Raw genomic sequence first — 18,990 nt, 5'->3', positions numbered from 1 at the left:
TGGATGACAGCTTGAAACCTATATTAGATGAATTAACTCAGAACAAGGATTTAGAAAGAACTTCAAATGGATTTTTTATCAAAAATTTTATTCTACACAAAGTCAAAGATAATTCAGTTGAAATTCGTCCTTCTAACTTCTTGATTGTGATTCCTTCAACTATGCTTCCTGAATTAATAGGATATTTTCATGTTGCATTTGGTCATATTGGCAAGGAAAAATTAGTGCAAATTATGAAGGATTTATATTTTTCCCCTAAAATGGCTCAAAAAATCGGTCTCTTAACTTCTGGATGTCATTTGTGTCTAATAATCTTAGACATCCCCTCTAATTCAAAGTAAATTGGCTCTTTTCCCAAATTCCCAATATGCTCTTGATCTTTGCCATGTACCAACATATAAGGGGTATAAATTGATTCTAATTTGCAGCGATTTTTTCAGCGGTTTCCTCTTTACATGACCCTGTCGCACTGAAAATTCTACAGAAGTTTGTAATTTATTGCGAGATATTTTTTGAATTTTTGGCCCCCCCTACAGCTTGAAGAGCAACAATGGCTCTAGTCTTTTAAGATCTAAGACGATAATATCATTTTTAGCACTGTGGGGAGTGGAAAAAGTTAGTTTAAGCCTTGCTTTTCCCCCTACCTACAACTCTAAGGTGGAGCGCTCCATTATATCAATTTGTGCGTTAATTAGAGCACTTTGTCCTAACAAGCCTACTCAGTGGTTTAATCTTCTTGATCAAATTACGCATATTTACAATATCACCCCTAGAAGCTATAAGCCAAGTTTCCCCCATCCTGGACTTATTTCTGACCCTTTGGCAATTGAATTTTTTGGAAAAACTAAAAAAGATATTGTTGAAGTTGAAAAATTTGTGTCTAAATTTCTTGAAAATCAGAATAAACTGAATATTGCAAGGATGAATAAATACGCTAGAAAATCCAAGATTCAAATCGGAGATTTTGTTTTGTTAAGAGATTTGAGTCCCCCCCAGCCTGGAAAACTTGCGAAAAAACATCTTCCAGCATATAAACCCATTCTTTATGTGGTACGGTTCATTAAAGACCATCTTGTAGTTTTAGAGAATTGTCTGTCTGGAGATGTAATTTTTCAATTGGTTAAATTTGTAAAAGTTTATAAAAATAGAGAAGATATTTTCGAAGAAATTTCTGAAGAGTTGAGGGAAATTATGGGTTCCAAATTTACACCCCTGAGCTTCTCTTCTAGGGAAGAATTGAAAAATTTTCTAAATTCCAAAAATTTCAAAATGAATTGGAGTCACTTTCCCCCCTGGTTCAGAAATTTAGATGATTAAAACTAACTCTACCTCAAAGTCTGAGAAATTCTCTCCAAAACAACAGTTCTCCAGCAAGAATTCGGAATCTTCATCTCTTTTTTCAATTTCTCCAGGCAGATCCAGTTGCAGCAACCCTGCAAAAAGAAACTTTCAATAATTTAATTTATTCTGACTTAACTGCTCCGCAGGTTTTTATTCCTCCCAACATTCACGAAGAATTTGAACCTAACAACAGACCAGAAATGCCCAAACGATCAGAAAAAACAAACCCATGGTCGATTATAACAAGAGCTGCGGCTAAACTCTGTCAAAAGAAATAATACAGATCAAATATAGTCCTGGGATTAGCCAAAAGTTTCTCTCTCTTATGTATGTTTACCCTCCCCTCCCTCAAGAGAATAATCCCTGTACTAATCCTATGTGTACTCTTCAGTACAATGTAAATAATCTGTATCTGTGATGAATCCTTTATCCCCTTGCATGCTACAATCAACCCCCCCCCCCCTTTAAATTATTATGTAATCTTTTTTTCTTTATTTGCATGTTCGATTGCTTGCCCTCCTCAGAGTTCAATAACATATTCATTTTGTCATTAAACCCTCAATTTCTCGAATGTGAGGTACTTAATTAATTGTATGTTAAAATCCAAAATTTGTTTTTGATGTACTTTGGACAGTACTACCGGGCTAGAGGAGTAGAACGCAGTGGTATCTATACACCCCGAGCGTTCGTTTGGTTTTCACTTCTTTTCAATGATTATTTGAAATTATTTTTTGAAAAATTCGCCCAGGCATGGTACACCTGGGGGAAGATACAAATTTTGTGGTGGGTCCACAATTTATTAAGGCTCACTGTACACATTGAGAATACTGAGCTCTGGTAAATCTTTACTTTATGAACATGGTTTCTAGCTAGAATGTTTTGACATACAGTTTACATTGAAAAACATCGTCATGATTTGAGCCCAAACATTTCCATTTACCTAACACTCATATTTTTCTTTGTACCACCCTACCCTGAGCACGGTCTAATTTAATGTTTCTAAGTTTATATTGAAGTTCATATACCACATGTTATACCCCATATTTTTAAACCTTCTTAAACTATACCACTTTACATGGATATTTTCTCTGATTTTGTTTGCAAAAAGTTAAGCTTTAGCATTTTTATATTTATGTATCCCATTTTCTACTTATTTGAACATCTGAAATTCAATTTTTTTCTACAATATTTGATATTTGGATTTAAAAACTCGTCGATGCATGAAGACTTATAGAACTTGAACTCAGTTGTCACACCTTGTTTTTTATTATATAGTAGACTTGTAACAATATTTCCCCCCCCCTCCCCCTAAATAGGCAGTCCTGTAAATATTTTAGTAATATTGCTAACTTAATCTGACATTTCCTGTTTTATTTGAACAAAATATTGATCATATACTTACATTTATGTTTATCCAGCATATTTCTCCCATCCTCAATTTTCCAGTGTTTTAACTATTTAATTTAATTTTTGACGCCCAAGGTTTTCACCTGTCTCCATTAATGCTTTAACCCCTTTCCCATGTTGTCTTCCGTTTTTTCTTGTAACTTATTCATTAATGAAATAAGGATTATATATTTAAAGTCTTTCATCCCAAACCAACAGTAAATACTGTTTAGATCGGGGGATAGAAGATGAAAATCCTCACAAATTTACACCTCTGGGCACTGATAGTGCACCTGGTAACTCCTTAAAACCTAGATTGGGGAAATCTCTTCAACGCCAACACTTTGAGGCTCAAGAACCCTCTCTCTATCCACCCCCCCTCTATCCTCTGTGTTCCCTCTCTGGATGAACACAACTTGATCAAAAAAACATACAATTCAGCCCTGTTAACAGGGCTGATTTTAAAGAAAATCCAATTTACAGAAATTCCGGAGGCAGTATTTCTCAACCAATCCCAAAACCATATACATTGCAAACGCCCAAACCTTACCCTTAGCAGAGGAATTATGCAAAAAACGGGTAATCCCTACAAGCTTGTAGGGAAATATGTTGCATTTGTAGCCTCAGTCCTCAAAACAGCCCTTGCATCAAATGTGTTGAAAAAAATTATGTTCCTAATTAAATGCGACGGAACGTCGGGAGTAACGGAGGACGGATTCAAGTTGGTAGCCAAGGGATCATGCAGTAAGTACCATATATATATATATGGTTTATGAATCCACTGGCCTCCAACTGGCCTCCGCAACATACGTTGTTCCAACCATTCTTTGTCAAAGAGAGTCTCCTCAATTCTCCGTCAACCTGGGCTCTTTAAAGTCGGCTCTGGCAAAGGAATTTGTCCTCATTGACGCACAATCGTCGACAATCAGGGCTAAGATTCGAGAAATATGTCAACACTTCTATTCTAAAGTTTTCTGAGAACCAAACTGGAATTATAGCAAATATCCCACCCACTCATGAAAAAACATGTCTAGATGTAAAAGTGCTTTTGGCAACCCCCTGACAAATTTTTCGATGCCTACCCTCGTCACCTCAAAAAATATTATTCCCAGTTCAGAATTACTTAAATCATTAATCATAGAATGCAAAATGTTGTTGGCACATTTGTTGAAAAATTTGGACCTTATCCTTGACCCTGAAACTTCACAAAATCCGATCAAAATCCAATATTGGATACAATCTTTCTCGGATATTATTCAGATTTTACCAATTCACGCTCCGGAAAAAATGTTGTCAATAATATTATTGACAATATTGGTAATTGCACTTGTATCCTGTATCTGTTTCCATGCAGGATACAGCAAAATCGTTAAATCCGGCATGGCCGAATTGATTCAAAGAGGGTTCATACAAACCAACAACTTTTAAGTTGTACCACCGGCTTCAAACATGGTTCCTCTGATGCAAATGCATCAACGCTTAATTTATACCATGATAGTTTCTGGTATCAAACAGTGATTGTGGAATAATTCGACCATTTTAGACATAAATGAAATAAAAATTCACAAAACTCATACATGGTAAAATGACAAAAAGTAATAAAAACTAAAAAATTCCATTTCAATATGGACAAAAATCAAATACAAAATCTCAAAACTCTGAATGGTAAACAAAAATTTTGTCGTACATCATCTAAAGATTTTCCGTTGAATAACAGTTATTTCAGTTCGTATGGTTTCATGTCTCTGTGTAAGATGTTTTTAAAAACCCTATGCTTAATTTGAAAGTTATCAAAAATCTATAATATTGAACTTTCCATTGATCTATTCCACGTAAAATAAAAATATTCTCGTGTTCAGTAACCAAGTTAATTTTAATTAATGATATTTCTAAAATGGTTTAATTTGAGATTAAATTCATGGTTGATTTTTTCTATGATTTTAATGAGAATTGTAAATTTAAAATTCATAAATCGTGTCATTAGAACCTAATACAATTATCATTAATCCTAAATTTTTATCTTTATTATGTACTTAGGTTAAGGTAAAGACAATAAACTTGAAATGAATATTAGTAATGTTTGTTTATTCTAAATGATGTTTTAACTTGACTATTTGTGTTGCTAGGCAGAGTATTTTTAACAAAGCATGTAGCTTTAGTTTTCAGAACCACTCCCTTTTTTACCACGTTTCATCAAATAGTCAGAATTTTAACAAACAAACTCAGATTCTCATAATGTTTTATGAACAATTCCATAATTTCCATGTAATTTTTTAAATCCGGGAAGTATGTACATTTGTACAACATTAAACCTTACATTATTAAATTTTAAATCCTATAAATATTTTCACTCTTATTTATTCTAAATCAAAAGAAATAAACTAAGCAGCATATCAGGTTTATTTGCTGTATACAAAATAAAACAAAGCAGCAAGGTAAAGAATAAACAAATAGACTTCAGCCAGAAAAATTGACAGCTCAAAACAAACTCAGCCAAAAAAAAATCAGCTCTGAGCAAAAATAACTTTATAGCTTAATAGCTGGAATACAAATCAAATAGCAATCAACAGCCAAAATACAATTTATCAGCTGTCTATAGGGAGCATGAGGCAATTACTTTCTGGTTGAAGAGCGGAGCTTCAAATGCCCCATGTTGATCTGCTCAGCTAAGCTCCTAGGGAGAGCAGCAGCTCCTGATCTGAACCATCCTCGGCAATCTCCGGAGGCTCAGGCCCAGTAGGCTCCAGAGAGATTTCAATATTAGGTTGAACAATAACCTTGGGGTTAACAGCAGGAGGCAGAGCAGCAGCTGGAGGCATAGGAACGAAAGGAGGAGGCCTGAGAGGATCCATAGGAGCAGCTCTTACCTCCGATCCTGGAGCCCTGACAGGAACAGCTGGAGCTGTTTTAACCTCTGATCCTGGAACACTAATGGGATCATCTCGAAGATCCGGTCTTGTTGGAACGGACTGCAGCGTAGCGTAGACTGGCTCCTCAAACCCTGCATAATCTGGTCTGAAGGATCCAGTTTCAGAGGAATACATGCTGCTATTCTCCTCTTCAGACTCCTCAGGCTGACCAAAGAATGTCCTAAACCCTGGAGCCCTCCTGAGTAGGTCCTGGAAGGTGGGTATAGCTACAGCCAGGGAGTTGAACTGTCCTGCCCAGTTAAAACCTTCATGGCGCATATGCCTCAGAAGCAAAAAGGCCCTGTCAGTAGAACTCTCATTGTTGCAGCCTGCCCTGAGGTAATTCCAAATCCTCCAAAGGGCATAAACTCCGGCCAGAGTGACCGCAGCTTCACCCAGGGTGACTGCACAGGTCTCCAATATAAGCTTGAGAACGTCAGAATCATTAGCCTCCAACCCCAACTTGTCCATGATAAACTAGACAATCCCTGGAACGTCCCTATCCACCCTGTCCACGGGATCATCACGGTTCAACCACTCTGCAAATAAAACAATCAATAAACCATGTAATCTGTATTGATCATAACTCCCCAGCAAGAAAACCTACTCCGCTCTCCTCTTCTCCTCCTCAAGAGGAGGACTCCTTTTATCCTCCGAAAATGGAGAATCCTCCTCATTTCCTCCTCTTGTGGAGAATCCTCCTCATTCCCTCCGTTTGTGGTGAATTCTCCAAAAGAGGAGCTCCGTCGGAATTCCTTTTCAGGGAGAGATAATCACGTGACATGGTTGTGGGGCAGGTCGAGCGGGGTTTCGACTGCCAGTTTCAGAAAGTCCAGTGATAAGACAACATGTAGTTTTATACATGAGTTGTATAAAAATGATGATTAAAAACGCTCATTTGTCAAATCTTAGTCAGTTATAAATCAATTCTTCAAGGTGCAAGCATGCTGCACAATTTGTTCAGAAAGTTTCTACATTAATAATAAAGGAGCTCTTGTGGAGACCTATGAATATCATCTTCCAGTCCAGAAGCTCTTGAACCCAAACCAAATATATTTGTAATGATTTAAAACCCATGTTGTATTTTAGATTTCAATATAGATACAGTACGTTTATTTTGGTCCTTTTTAAAAAGCTGAAACTTCCAGCTTGAATCTGTCTTACTCTTCTGGATAAAAGATGGGATAATATTATGCCCTGGAAAACAAAACCTGGGATTAATACCCTATCTGTTAGAAAACTGTTGCATGATATTTGGCACAGAATGTTTTCAAAAGCTGCAAGGTACAGCTGTAGTCATTGATCTACATTTCAAGATATCAGAGCTAGCTGTATTTATTAGTTCATGTTACAATTTCACCAATTACAAAGTTGTCATAAGCATTAAACACTATGACCTCAACACCTTACTAGCAATAGCTGGATTTCCATGTATCCCTCTTGACCTCTCCTGTCTAACCTACTTCTTCACAGGAGGTTTGCACCAAATTCAATCTGAAGTTCAGAATGGATCCAACAGGTGGGCTAAGCCACATATTCCAGGATATTTAAACTTATTTCTCCAAAGCTGTAATTAACATAGCATTAATTTCTTACCTGGTTATCCTTACCAATTGGTTGTATGCACAAATATCCCTGTAAAATATTCTGTTCCTGAAGAATATTACAGACTGCTAGGTGTGAACCTCCATGATTATGTTATAATAACATGTCACATAAAAGATCTGGAGAATCAGGGTTCTGAATTGCATTGCAAGTTTTCGCCAGTAATCCAACTGCTGAAAAACCAATTGCCAAATCTAAAGCTGCTATCAAACAATGAACTTATGTTATTGTACACTTGGAGATATGCAAGATGTAATTAAACTTTATTACAGATCAGTTCATGACACCACTGAAAAGGCATTCCAGTACTTTCACCCTAAAGAACTGGAGTTCATCAAGCCAATATTGTCTGCCAATGTTGGCAACATTTTATTAGTACCCGATATTCTAGTGGAATTGAAAAAGCAGCAAAATCAAGCAAGAGCTACATACAGGTATTCAGAATTCCTTGATCATAAAGCTTCCAACAAAAGAAAATTTTGTCCTTCTGCTTTGCATAAAATATGTAAAGATCAGAATGCCACCCATGAAGAAATGCTGACTAGAGCGTCTCACCTCCAAGCTGAAAAGAAACAAAAACTCCAAATTGTTGAAGCAGATCTAATGGCAAAACCCATTTTTGCATCTTAAAATGAAGAAGAACTGATTGTGCATGTTCCAGAACACATTACTGCAGAGCAACTAATGCAGACAAATTGTTTCTAACTTTATTGTTCTTTGTAATGTACTATTCTAAAATATATGTTTATCCACAAATGTATTTTACCAAACTGTATGTTACAATTTCTTGAACTCACTTTGAAAATGTTCATTTTCAATCTTCCTGTCCCCCAATGTTGTACAAGCTGTACATTTCATAGAAGAAATTGAACAGAATATTTCGGCCCCCTTTCTGTATTTGTAGAACCCTGGAGAAGGATGAATACACAGGAAACTTGATTTTAAACATAAACATGTACTGTACACACTGTACACCATACTGCAATTTTCCCAGAGGGCAAAACTTAAAAGAAATTTACCGGGTATCCCAAACCAAACCTGGCCACGAAACCGGGTTAGCTCTCTTAAGTCTGGGTTTGAGTTTCGTAAGGCTTTCGGGAAACTCCGGAAACTCAGAATGTTACGGGGCAATACCTCAAAATGAAACCCTTGTATAGGAGTAGGGCTACGGCTGGGAAAGTGAGTTTCGTAGTGATTGTGGAACATATGAAGCACCATTTCTTTTTACACTGAAATAAATTATTGTACAAATTTATTGCACAGCTGTATATTCTCTACCAGTGAACTTGTAAATACATGTCACGTCTGAAATATTGCTAATTAGTTTCTGAGAATTCTTGTCTACAAGAGGATAGAATGCGTAGATCTAAAAGAGAAGAACAGAAAACAGATGTATGATCAGATAAAAAAAAATCAACGGTCGGAGAGAAAAAAATTCACTGCTCTTTTAAAATTAAATTTTCAAATTAAAAATAAATTGTTAAAAAAGGTTCCTATTTTAGGAACCTCCTGAGAAAGTTCCCTGAACCAAGGTGCAAATTTAAACAAAAATTAAACATTTTTTTGCAAAATGTGTTTTATTGATGCCATTTTTAGCACATTTTTTCCCGTTTAAAAGTTAGGAAAATTAAATAGTTCCTTAAGAAATTAAAAAATTAATGAAATCTGAAACTAGTTAAATTCACGAAACCTTGAAAACACAATAGTACATTTTTGAGCTAAAATAAATTTAAAAATATGATTTTTAATGAAATTGAAACGGGAAAACTATTAAGCACAGATGTTAAAATGCAAATGTTGAAATGGAAAATTCACATTATTATTATTATTAAATTGATATTTTCTCTAAATTCATTTTAACTCTTAATGAATTTAGAGCAAATATTAAGTTAGAACTTCATATAAACCAGATAGTGCTGTTGAGTACAAACCTGACTGAACTTAGGTTAGTGATCACTGTTAATTGAATAAGTTTGATAATAAATTTGAAAAAGTAGGTTTTATTAACAATTAGTTTTATGTGTAAGAGATGCCTAATAATAGTTTAGAACAAATCAGTTTCAGGGTTACCCGGCCATAAAGGATGAGACTTAAGAGAGAGATTGTACAGATTTTTTAGTCTGTTATCTTGCATTCAAGTTTCCTTGTAGGCCAAACCTGGTTTATTCGTGTGCTTATTCAATTAGTAAACCATCAAAATACTAAATTAAATCTAGAAACAAAAAATTAAACTTCAAATCGTCATATGTTTAGAGTTTAGGGTTGTCTTTGTGGGTAACCCTGTACGATCACCCAGGTTACCAAATACTTGGTTGAAAATTCAAAGATCTACTAAAATCTTCACTACCAAAATCTTTCCTGGGTCAGCTGGGACATTTTGAACATTAAAGTATATTTGGTCTCTTACACTATTTACAAAGTATGTTAAATTAGAAATCAAAATATTTCAGGATATTCTTCGTTGTTTCGTTTGTTTCACGTAGAAAATGTATTTTAAATTTTATTTGTACATCATAATCAGTCATCAGTCCTCAGTCCTCAAGAATTGGATATTAGATTTTACAGAGGTAGATAGTTTATTTAAAACACATTTTAGTTCCACCAGAATTCTCAGAAATAGTTTTCTTCAGCCAGTCATATATACTGACAACTCTAAACAGTTAAAAATTAAATTTTTTTCAAAATTAAAATGAAGAAAATTTTTGATTGGTATTTATCATTTGAAAACTAGAAGGAGAAGAGTAGGCGGGTAGGGTAGATTTTTGATGAAATCCAAAATTTTACCACTCAAAGATCTTCCAAAGTTAAAAAAAAAACTTTCTGTTAACTTATGAAACCGTTTTTGACGGATAACCTGTAGGGTTTTCCAGTCGTAATTACGTTACACGTAATTACGCGTAACACTTTCTTTCACTTACGCAGTAACATTATGCGTAATTACGCATTTATTACGTTTACGAAAGAAAGACTAGTTTCGCGTAATTAAGGCGTAATTACGCGAAATTACGTAATACGAAACAATTCCGTAATAAATAAAGTACATATTAATTCTCAGAATTTGTCGAACGTGAAAATTATATCAACAAAGTATTGGCTGAAATTTCTGATTCAACTTGCGTGACATTATTTTCCTTGTAAGTTAGTTGTTTTATTTAAATTAAAAGTTAAAACTTCAAAATTTCATAGACGTAATTATTGCAAAATTTCGCAAAATTACTTTGTAGAAATTGAAGTTTTGCTAATTACGCGTAATTAATACAAAATTTCGCGAAATTAGGCCGTAATTACGCGTAATTATAGTTTCGCTTATTACGCGTAATCATTACGAAATTTAACGAAATTACGTTGTAGCAATTACGCGATATTACGCCGTAATTTCGGGAAATGAATATTTCCCCAATTACGTGTAATCCTGCGAAATTACACGAAATGAAAATTATTACGCGTAACTGCACGTAATTACGCATATGTGATTAATATTATTTCCATTTATTTTTAATTAAACAATTTTACTTCCATCTGCTGCGTCTTTAAGAAGCAAATGCTTAAAAATGCCTCATACAAAGGACCGTAAAGCCAGTGTGAATTCACTTACTTAAGGTATTTCACTCAAACTGTTAACCATTGGATTAAATTTAGAACTAATTATCAAGATATTCAGTAACGAATTCGATATCTTCTTTGTTATGAATTAGCATTGTAATACCTAATTTCAAAAGCCATACTATTATTATGTCTGCTAGAGTTTATTTTATAAAAAGGGTAAAAGACTGCAAAGATGTGTCTATAATGTCTCCACAGGATGAACAGTGAAGACGGACAAGTTTACTCTGTTTGTATACTGCAATTTTCTTCTTGTACAAAGTACAACCGTATGCAGTCAAAACATAAACAAACAAAATGTGATGAAACTCTTACAGATTACAGCTTTCTCAGTAGGAATCACACTACTAAATCAAAGAATTATTTTAAAAAACAATATCGAATTTGTCACTGAATTCCCATGTTTATTGGGACACCCTGTGCAATTGTTATAAATTTCTGATTCAATTTGGGGCATTCAAATGTAGTCAATATTTCATTGACTTTCAAATGTAGTCATGTAGTAAATACCCTACTCCAGAACGGTTTCTCTAACACATATCTATCCAGGTACAGTTCAGTTTTACTTAACTATCTCATGACTATCTATGCCAAATTAAAGGGCACAATCTTCAACCTATTTATCAAAACAGGGAACCACACAGATACAATTCTGTGACCTATTAACGCCACTACCACTGGGCGTGATGTTTTTAGCTATCGGTGTCTATACGAACACTAGCAATAAATTGATCAATGTCTCAAACAGGACACAATCCACATGGCTACAACCCCGTGAACTATCAGCACCATTACCATTGGGCAGGATCTCGTTAGCTTCGGTGTCAATACTGACACTAGCAATCAATTGATCAATATCTCAATCAGGACATGATTCACACGGCTACAATCCCGTGCACCATCAAAGAACCTATCAGTGGGTGCGATCTTGTTAGCTATCGATGTCAATACGGACACTAGCAATTAATTGATCAATGTCTTAAACAGGACACGATCCACACTGAGCTCTAAATGCCACACAGGGACACAAGTGTAGCTATCAAACAAGCTCATATTTGATCTGTACCAAATGCCTGGATAGGATCTCAGCCCTTATGTTTCAACGAAGACTCTATTACTCTATACAGTAATCAAAGCCGAGTTTCTTTATCAACTGATGTATTTGAGGTTTTTATGTTACAAGTTAAAGTTAATAGACATTATTACAATTGCTACGCTGTTATCTATATCCATGATTTAGACAATCATGTTTTATATTGCAGCACGAGTAAAATAGTCGCAATTAAGATGTATGTCATTATATATATATCACATGATTTAAGCTAATCATGTTGGGCATTCAATTGAAACGCAGTTTCAATGATAATGGGTTTTACATAAAATAATTTTAAAGCGTCCTTCAGGTTAACAAGATATCATGTTTACCCAATATTTATTACAGTCAATCTTTTATTTACTACATTCCAATTTCCGGAGACACAGTTTTTGTGTGAATCTATTCTTGAAAATCTTAAATTAAGGGCCCCTGACTGCACCCCTAATTTTTACAGGGGGGGGGGAGTCACCACAATTTTCCAGGAAGGGGGACGTCCCCCCCACCTAATTTTCCACTGGGTTTAGTTTGTATATTAAAATGGGTAACTTTTAAATTAATCTCATATTTTTCACTAATTTTGAAAAATTTAGATTTGATATTAACCTTGTGTATACTCCAGGTGCATTAAAACTAGCACAACCGGCACCACGGGATACAACTCCTAACTGCGTTGCTCGAACCCTACCGTTCGCCTATCAATCAATCAATCAATTATTTATAAATTCCAGCGTCATGTTGCATTGTGTCCATCTTTTTAAACTAATTTCATTAAACTTAAATGTTCAGATAGTTTTTAAACATAGTAATCGATAAGATAAAGAAATATAAATATAAATATAAATATTAAACAAGTAAATATTAAAATTTACCGGAACATTTCTCACAATTGGACCCCCTGAATCCCCCTGGCAAGTATCTCGTCCTAAAAATTAACAATTTTTAATCCAGGAGAGCGTTAGCTTTACTATAGTAAGGTAAAAGGGATTCTATTTGAGTCAATTTCTTGGATTTTGGCGATGTTTTTTTCCCAAACCAATTATAGGTTATATTTATAGGCTGAGGTTAGTGAATCTTCTCAAGTATAGATTTTACAATTTACATTGATACGGTTTCTTTAAACTGTTTATTTTCATTTGCGGATTCTCTGCGAAATGGAATGCAATCAAAAATTGATTTAAGACATTATACAATATGGGCAAGATAGGAAATTCCAATAAAAATACACTTTGCTTGAAATTATTTGAAATATTTAAAATTTTCCTTTGTGTTTACAGTCTACAAATATAAAAACAAGAAAATCTTCAAAATTATTCAGTTTATCGAGAGAAAAAGATGAATTTAAGAGGTTCTCAATTTTACTTGAATTATGGGTGCGAAGCGCCAAGGTTGCCGCGAGACAACATGACTAATTTAAAAAGTGTGATACCTCCCAGATACCAGTTGTAAGGATAATCTTCTTCAAGGCCTGCAAGATCCCGTTTCGGGCCTTGGTACAGAAATTTGTTCTTAGAAGGTTTTATTAACTTGGAATCTTTATCACCAATCTTCTTTAAGAGTTGATTATCTAGATCTTGTTCCTCTTTACCCTTCCTAAACATTAATTTTCTTTGTGAACACTGTAAACTGTACACTGTAAACTGTACACTGTAAACTTACACTGTACACAGTACACGGTAAACTGTACACTGTAAACTGTACACTGTAAACTGTACATATCCTAATGTTTATTTTTTTAATAAGCTCTCAAGAAAAGAAGTTTTGTTAAAAAAGATTTCAAACTTTAAATGAATTTTAATTCAATAATTTTTCAAAACCCCAAATATTTAAAGATGACAAAAAGATAATTAATACTTTCGTTTTTTAATAAAGGATTTGATAAACTTGATGGATTTAAAAATTTTAAGCTCTCAAAATCCTCTAACACTACAAAAAACAACCCAGTGGACAACACCCTCCCTCCACCTAAGTTTTTTAAATAGTGCCAGGGAGGTTTAAGTAAAACAAATATGCCAGAAAATTATTTGAGAAATTTCTTTTTCTTTTTGACAAATACTAACAATCAACGTACATGCATTTCAAGAGCTTTTAAAATAGTAAATTTGAGATCTGTAGTCTATGCGATATTTATTTTTTGAAACACTGACCAGCTGTCCGTCCTCTACACCACTACCTTCTGCATTAAATATTTATTTTGGTAAAATATGTGGTAAATTATGTAGTTGAACAAATTAAAGACTCTAGTGTAAAAGCTAATTTTTTATTCCATACGTTTTTTTTGAAGTATAACAAAGAACTCTTTATCAAAAAAATTAAAAACTAAATAAATAAAAATGGAAAAGCATTATGTAATACTTAAAAAAACACATATCATCAGTAAATACAGTTTAACCCAGAGCTTAGGAGACACCGAAATGATTTATAAAATGTCGTTTCACAAACCTACTGATAATGGAATGCTGGACAACGGACATATTTAGTTTTTTAATTGACTAATTAACGGAATTAGCTCTTTATAGGATATTTATTTATTTTTACAATTTAGGAGATTAAGATACAGGGTGTCCCAAAAAACATGGGAATTCAGTGACGAATTGGATATTGTCTTTGTTATGAATTAGCATTGTAATACCTAATTTCAAAAGCCATAATATTATTATGTCTGCTAGAGTTTATTTTATAAAAAGAGTAAATGGCTGTAAAAATGAGTCTATAATGTCTCCGCAAGATGAACAGTGAAGACGGAAAAGTTTACTCTGTTTGTATACTGTAATTTTCTTCTTTTACTAAGTACAACCGTATGCAGTCAAAACATAAAAAAACAAAATGTGAACATAGCAGACGAAACTCTTACAGATTACAGCTTTTTCAGTTGGTATCACTATACTAAATCAAAGAATTATTTAAAAAGACGATATCGAATTCGTCATTGGGACACCCTGTATAATAGGATAAAACCCATTGAATAATTGTCAAGACGACATTTAATAAATTCTTTCTATAACTCCGAAGTTCTAAGTTAAACTGTACAGTGATAACCAGAAAACTGTAGAATAGGAAGACGACATTAAAGCATTATGAAGTGCATTTGATGTTATAACAAACCAAAAAGCTTTACTAGTTATTTATTAAATCACTTATTAAGTGAAATGGGTCTGTTTACACTGCGCAATAGCTGTGTCTAATGCTTATTGTATAGTCAGCCTTCAGATAGATTTTAAACTTTATTTTTTTCTAAATACCGGTTTTTTAGGGGGTGCACGAAAAACAATTTCGGCGAGCTAACGCGTGCCAAAAGTGCACCCACCTAGGCTAAATCTCCAACTCCACTACGCGCCTGTAGCTGTACCCTTTTATTTCTTGTTTTGTTTTCAATAAAAACTTTTGTTTTTATTTCACGCATAATTTTAATTTGTTTTTAAAATAGTTTTAAAATATTGAATTCTTTTTTCTTTTTAATAAAGATTGTTGAATCACCTTATTCTGATAAACTCATTTTGAACAGGGGGAAGTAACGTCTTTTTACCACCACAAAGTTCTAGCTCGGGTTTAAAGTCCAAACGAGAGTTATCAACATTCTAAAATTAATTCTGTTAACAATATCATAAAATTAATTCTGTTATCAATATCCTAAAATTAATTCTGTTATAAATATCCTTAAAGGAATTATGTTATCAATATCATAACATTAATTCTGTTATCAATATCATAAAATTAATTCTGTTATCAATATTCTAAAATTAATTCTGTTATAAATATCCTTAAAGGAATTATGTTATCAATATCCTTAAATGAATTCTGTTATCAATTTCCTAAAATGAATTCTGTTATCAATAACCTAAAATGAATTCTGTTATCAATATCCTAAATTTAAATCTGTTATCNAATAACCTAAAATTAATTCTGTTATCAATATCCTAAATTTGATTCTGTTATCAATAACGTAAAATCAATTCTGTTAACAATATACCAAATTATATCTGTTATCAATATCCTAAAATTAATTCTGTTATCAAACCAATTCTGGAATCAGCATCCAAAATTTTATAAGCTAGCAGAATTCCTAGTTTTAAATAACAAAGAACTTTCTGTTACAAAGATAGGGAAAAATCAGTTGATTAGAAAATTAGACAAACTTGATTTCTAAAAAAATAGGAGGGGTCCTTTAATAATTTCCTTGATTTGACTCACCTTGAAGAGATACTCACACTCGTCTACAGTTAAAAGGTTCACGGTAGCAAAATTGATCCCAGTATCTTCGGATAAACAATTCTCTTCGCAGAGACCCATTTCTAATATTTTGCCAAAGCTATTTGTATCAGTAGCACACCATCCTGGGAATTTAGACTCCGGAGAAGGGTTTTCAGCTTTGTACGCCCTTTCAACTGCCTAAAATGTCAGTGCAGGAAGAGAGAGGGAAGGCAACCTCCCACGCACAGCTTCCGAACCCATTTTTTTACCTATTTTCGGCAGTGCGCATCCCCATAGAGCTTCCAAACCGCCCCCAACAGTCTTCCGGGGATGATCTTACGTTATAATCGTCAATTTCTACTTAAAATGGGAGTATTTTCATTATATAAGCATGGTAGTCCAACTGTAGTATCCTTCACATTTTTATAATATTTTTATTTCTTTTTTACTATCAAAGTTTGGACTGGAAAAACCTAAACTTTTAAGATTTTGAATCATATCCCGTTTCAGTTCACCGTTTCAGTTTGATTGGTTACCTTGCAACTCCTACCTGTTTTTTTATAGATTTAGTTTTCCTGCACAATAATGCATTAAACAAGGAAATAGGCAATTTCCACCAGGCTCAAATCAAAGAAAATGTAATTATCTTTTGATCTATATATGTATATATTCCAAATCTGTAGTACTTGTGAAAATAATAGTTTTAAAATCATTTGTTTAAGACCGAGTTTTGTTTTCTTTAAATATCTCAATAAATAGAAAGAAAATGTACAAACAGGGATACTATAGATACTACCACGCTTAAATAATCAAATTAGTCCGGTTTTAGGTAGAAATTGACGTTTAGAAATGGAAGATCATTCCCAGAAGACTGGTAATGGGAAGTTAGGAATCCCTATCGGGACGTGCACTGCCGCAAACAGGTAAAATGAGGTTTGGAAGCTGTGTGGGGGAGGTTGCCTTCCCTCCCTTGCAGGAAGTATGTAATAAAATTGGGTGCAGGCAGGGCACAGTACATCAAAAAAGATGATCCAGTTTTCTGTTTTGTTTCAATGAATAGTCCAGTGCATAAAGGAGTCATATTACCGTAAAATGAATTTCAAAGTAAAATATATTCGAGCAAAATATTTTTTAAATGAAATAAACTGTAAACAGCCTTTAATTTATAATACTGTATAACACTGTATAGAAGACGACATTCAGCACTATTTACCAACTGTCATGTTTCGTGGGACACCCTGTACCAATCTCAGGTGGAGCAGGAAGAAGTTATGATGATATTACAGAACTGAGGAAACTAAATCACAGTGGCTTGACAATTATGGTTGGGGAAACTCTAGACCTACTTGTAAACAATTATAGTTTTAACAATATACGGCCCAAGCGGCCCAAGCTGGACATAAAATTCTTGTACAAATCAATCAAGTGGTAAGGATGTCTTCCTACAGAAATTCTCTCTGAAGTAACACAGGAATTTCAGAATGTTGAGAGATAAGCATATTGAAAACCAGCAGACAGGTTAACAACAGAGACCTTTTGAGAAGGCTTCTGTGTGCTTTTGATCCAGTTGTAAGAATAGAAAGAATCACTGGTCATTTTTTCCATTTAAATTAAATTTAATTTAATTCAAAATAAACGTTGAATACAAAATATTTTCAAATTTAATTCATTACTTGAGGGCCTTATAATTATTTAAGTATGGGTACCAAAATATCCATGAAATCATTTTAATTTTCAAAACTATGGGTTTTTTTGTCAAAAAAGGAAAAAATGTATTTTTTCCTTGAGAAATGGATTGTTGGGCCCCTAAACCCCCTATTTTGATATTCTCCATGCCAATATCAACCCTCTCTCTCCTCCATATTTGCTCACTTTTTTGGCAATTCAGTCCAATCTTGCAGTAGCTTGGCTTTTGATTGGTTGAAAATTTTCATATTAAAGCTCTCATTGGTTAAATATGGAGGAATTTCACCAATGACTGCGCTTACCTCTATATCTGTAGTACTGCAGATGTAGGTTTTATTTGAGCCTCGTTTTATCTCGATAATTTTAACTGATCCACTGCTAGCTATTTTGTTAAAGTCTCCATAGGGCCATGGGGAGCTTGGATCATTAACAGCATTCCTAAAGTTGCTCTCTTGCATGAATTCCTAAATAGAATGCATTGGAATGTGACTGCAAAGGCTTGGTACAGTCATAATCTCAAAGAACCAGATTTATTGGCATCTTGGTTCTTTGAAATACTGCTGAATATTTTATAACGTAAGGCTATGTGTCTGAAGAGGGAGGGGACCCCTGGACGCCATGAGCCTCCGCTATGTAGTCATGCAGAAATGAGCATTTGCAGTACATCTAATTGTGTCTGTGTAATACAGGAGGTTTGTATAAACTTGTGTTAAAGTTTAAAGGGAGTGTTCGCGAAAAATGAAAGGGGGTGCGTAGGCCTATGGCGAAAAATGTGCGCTTTTGAATTTGATCACCACTAATCTTACTTCTATCTGTTGCGTCTATGGAGAAAATTGTTAAAAACGACTCATGCTGAAGAACATAGTGTCCATATAAATTCAGAAAGTTGCAACATTCAACTTGGATCGTAAAATAATCAATTTAATTCCAAACAGGTTATTCAGATGTTACAAACAACAGTTCTTGATTGTTTTTCGACGCCTTTCTATATATAGTTAATATTTGGCTTGTCTGACTGTTTGTTTGTTTGTTTGTCTGTCTGTCTGTTTGTATCCAATAAACGTCAAAACGGCTGAACCGATCGGGCCCAAATTTTTTTGGGACATCTAGGGACCCCAGGAAAGGTTTATGAATGATCAAAATTTTAAATATTTGTCTCCATCAAAATTCGATCAT

General features: G+C 34.0%; 1 protein-coding gene across 1 annotated transcript in view; it reads right to left on the bottom strand.

Moving 5' to 3' along the window:
- Window positions 1–9,614: 9,614 nt before the first annotated feature.
- LOC111715491 (uncharacterized) overlaps window positions 9,615–18,990 on the bottom strand; it is a 16,948-nt gene continuing 7,572 nt past the window's right edge. The window contains exons 8-14 of the mRNA XM_023490822.1: window positions 18,117–18,278; window positions 16,129–16,326; window positions 15,415–15,515; window positions 13,367–13,530; window positions 12,810–12,862; window positions 12,544–12,632; window positions 9,615–9,893 (exon numbers count right to left, since the gene is read on the bottom strand). Coding sequence (XP_023346590.1) covers window positions 9,818–9,893; window positions 12,544–12,632; window positions 12,810–12,862; window positions 13,367–13,530; window positions 15,415–15,515; window positions 16,129–16,326; window positions 18,117–18,278 — 843 coding nt within the window. The 3' untranslated portion in view covers window positions 9,615–9,817. The remainder of the gene's footprint in view (window positions 9,894–12,543; window positions 12,633–12,809; window positions 12,863–13,366; window positions 13,531–15,414; window positions 15,516–16,128; window positions 16,327–18,116; window positions 18,279–18,990) is intronic.

This window comes from Eurytemora carolleeae, unplaced genomic scaffold, assembly GCF_000591075.1.
Source record: "Eurytemora carolleeae unplaced genomic scaffold, Eaff_2.0 scaffold1799, whole genome shotgun sequence".
Lineage (NCBI taxonomy): Eukaryota > Metazoa > Arthropoda > Copepoda > Calanoida > Temoridae > Eurytemora > Eurytemora carolleeae.
Note: the sequence above shows the minus strand (reverse complement) of the source record. Positions and strands in the feature narration are given on the sequence as shown.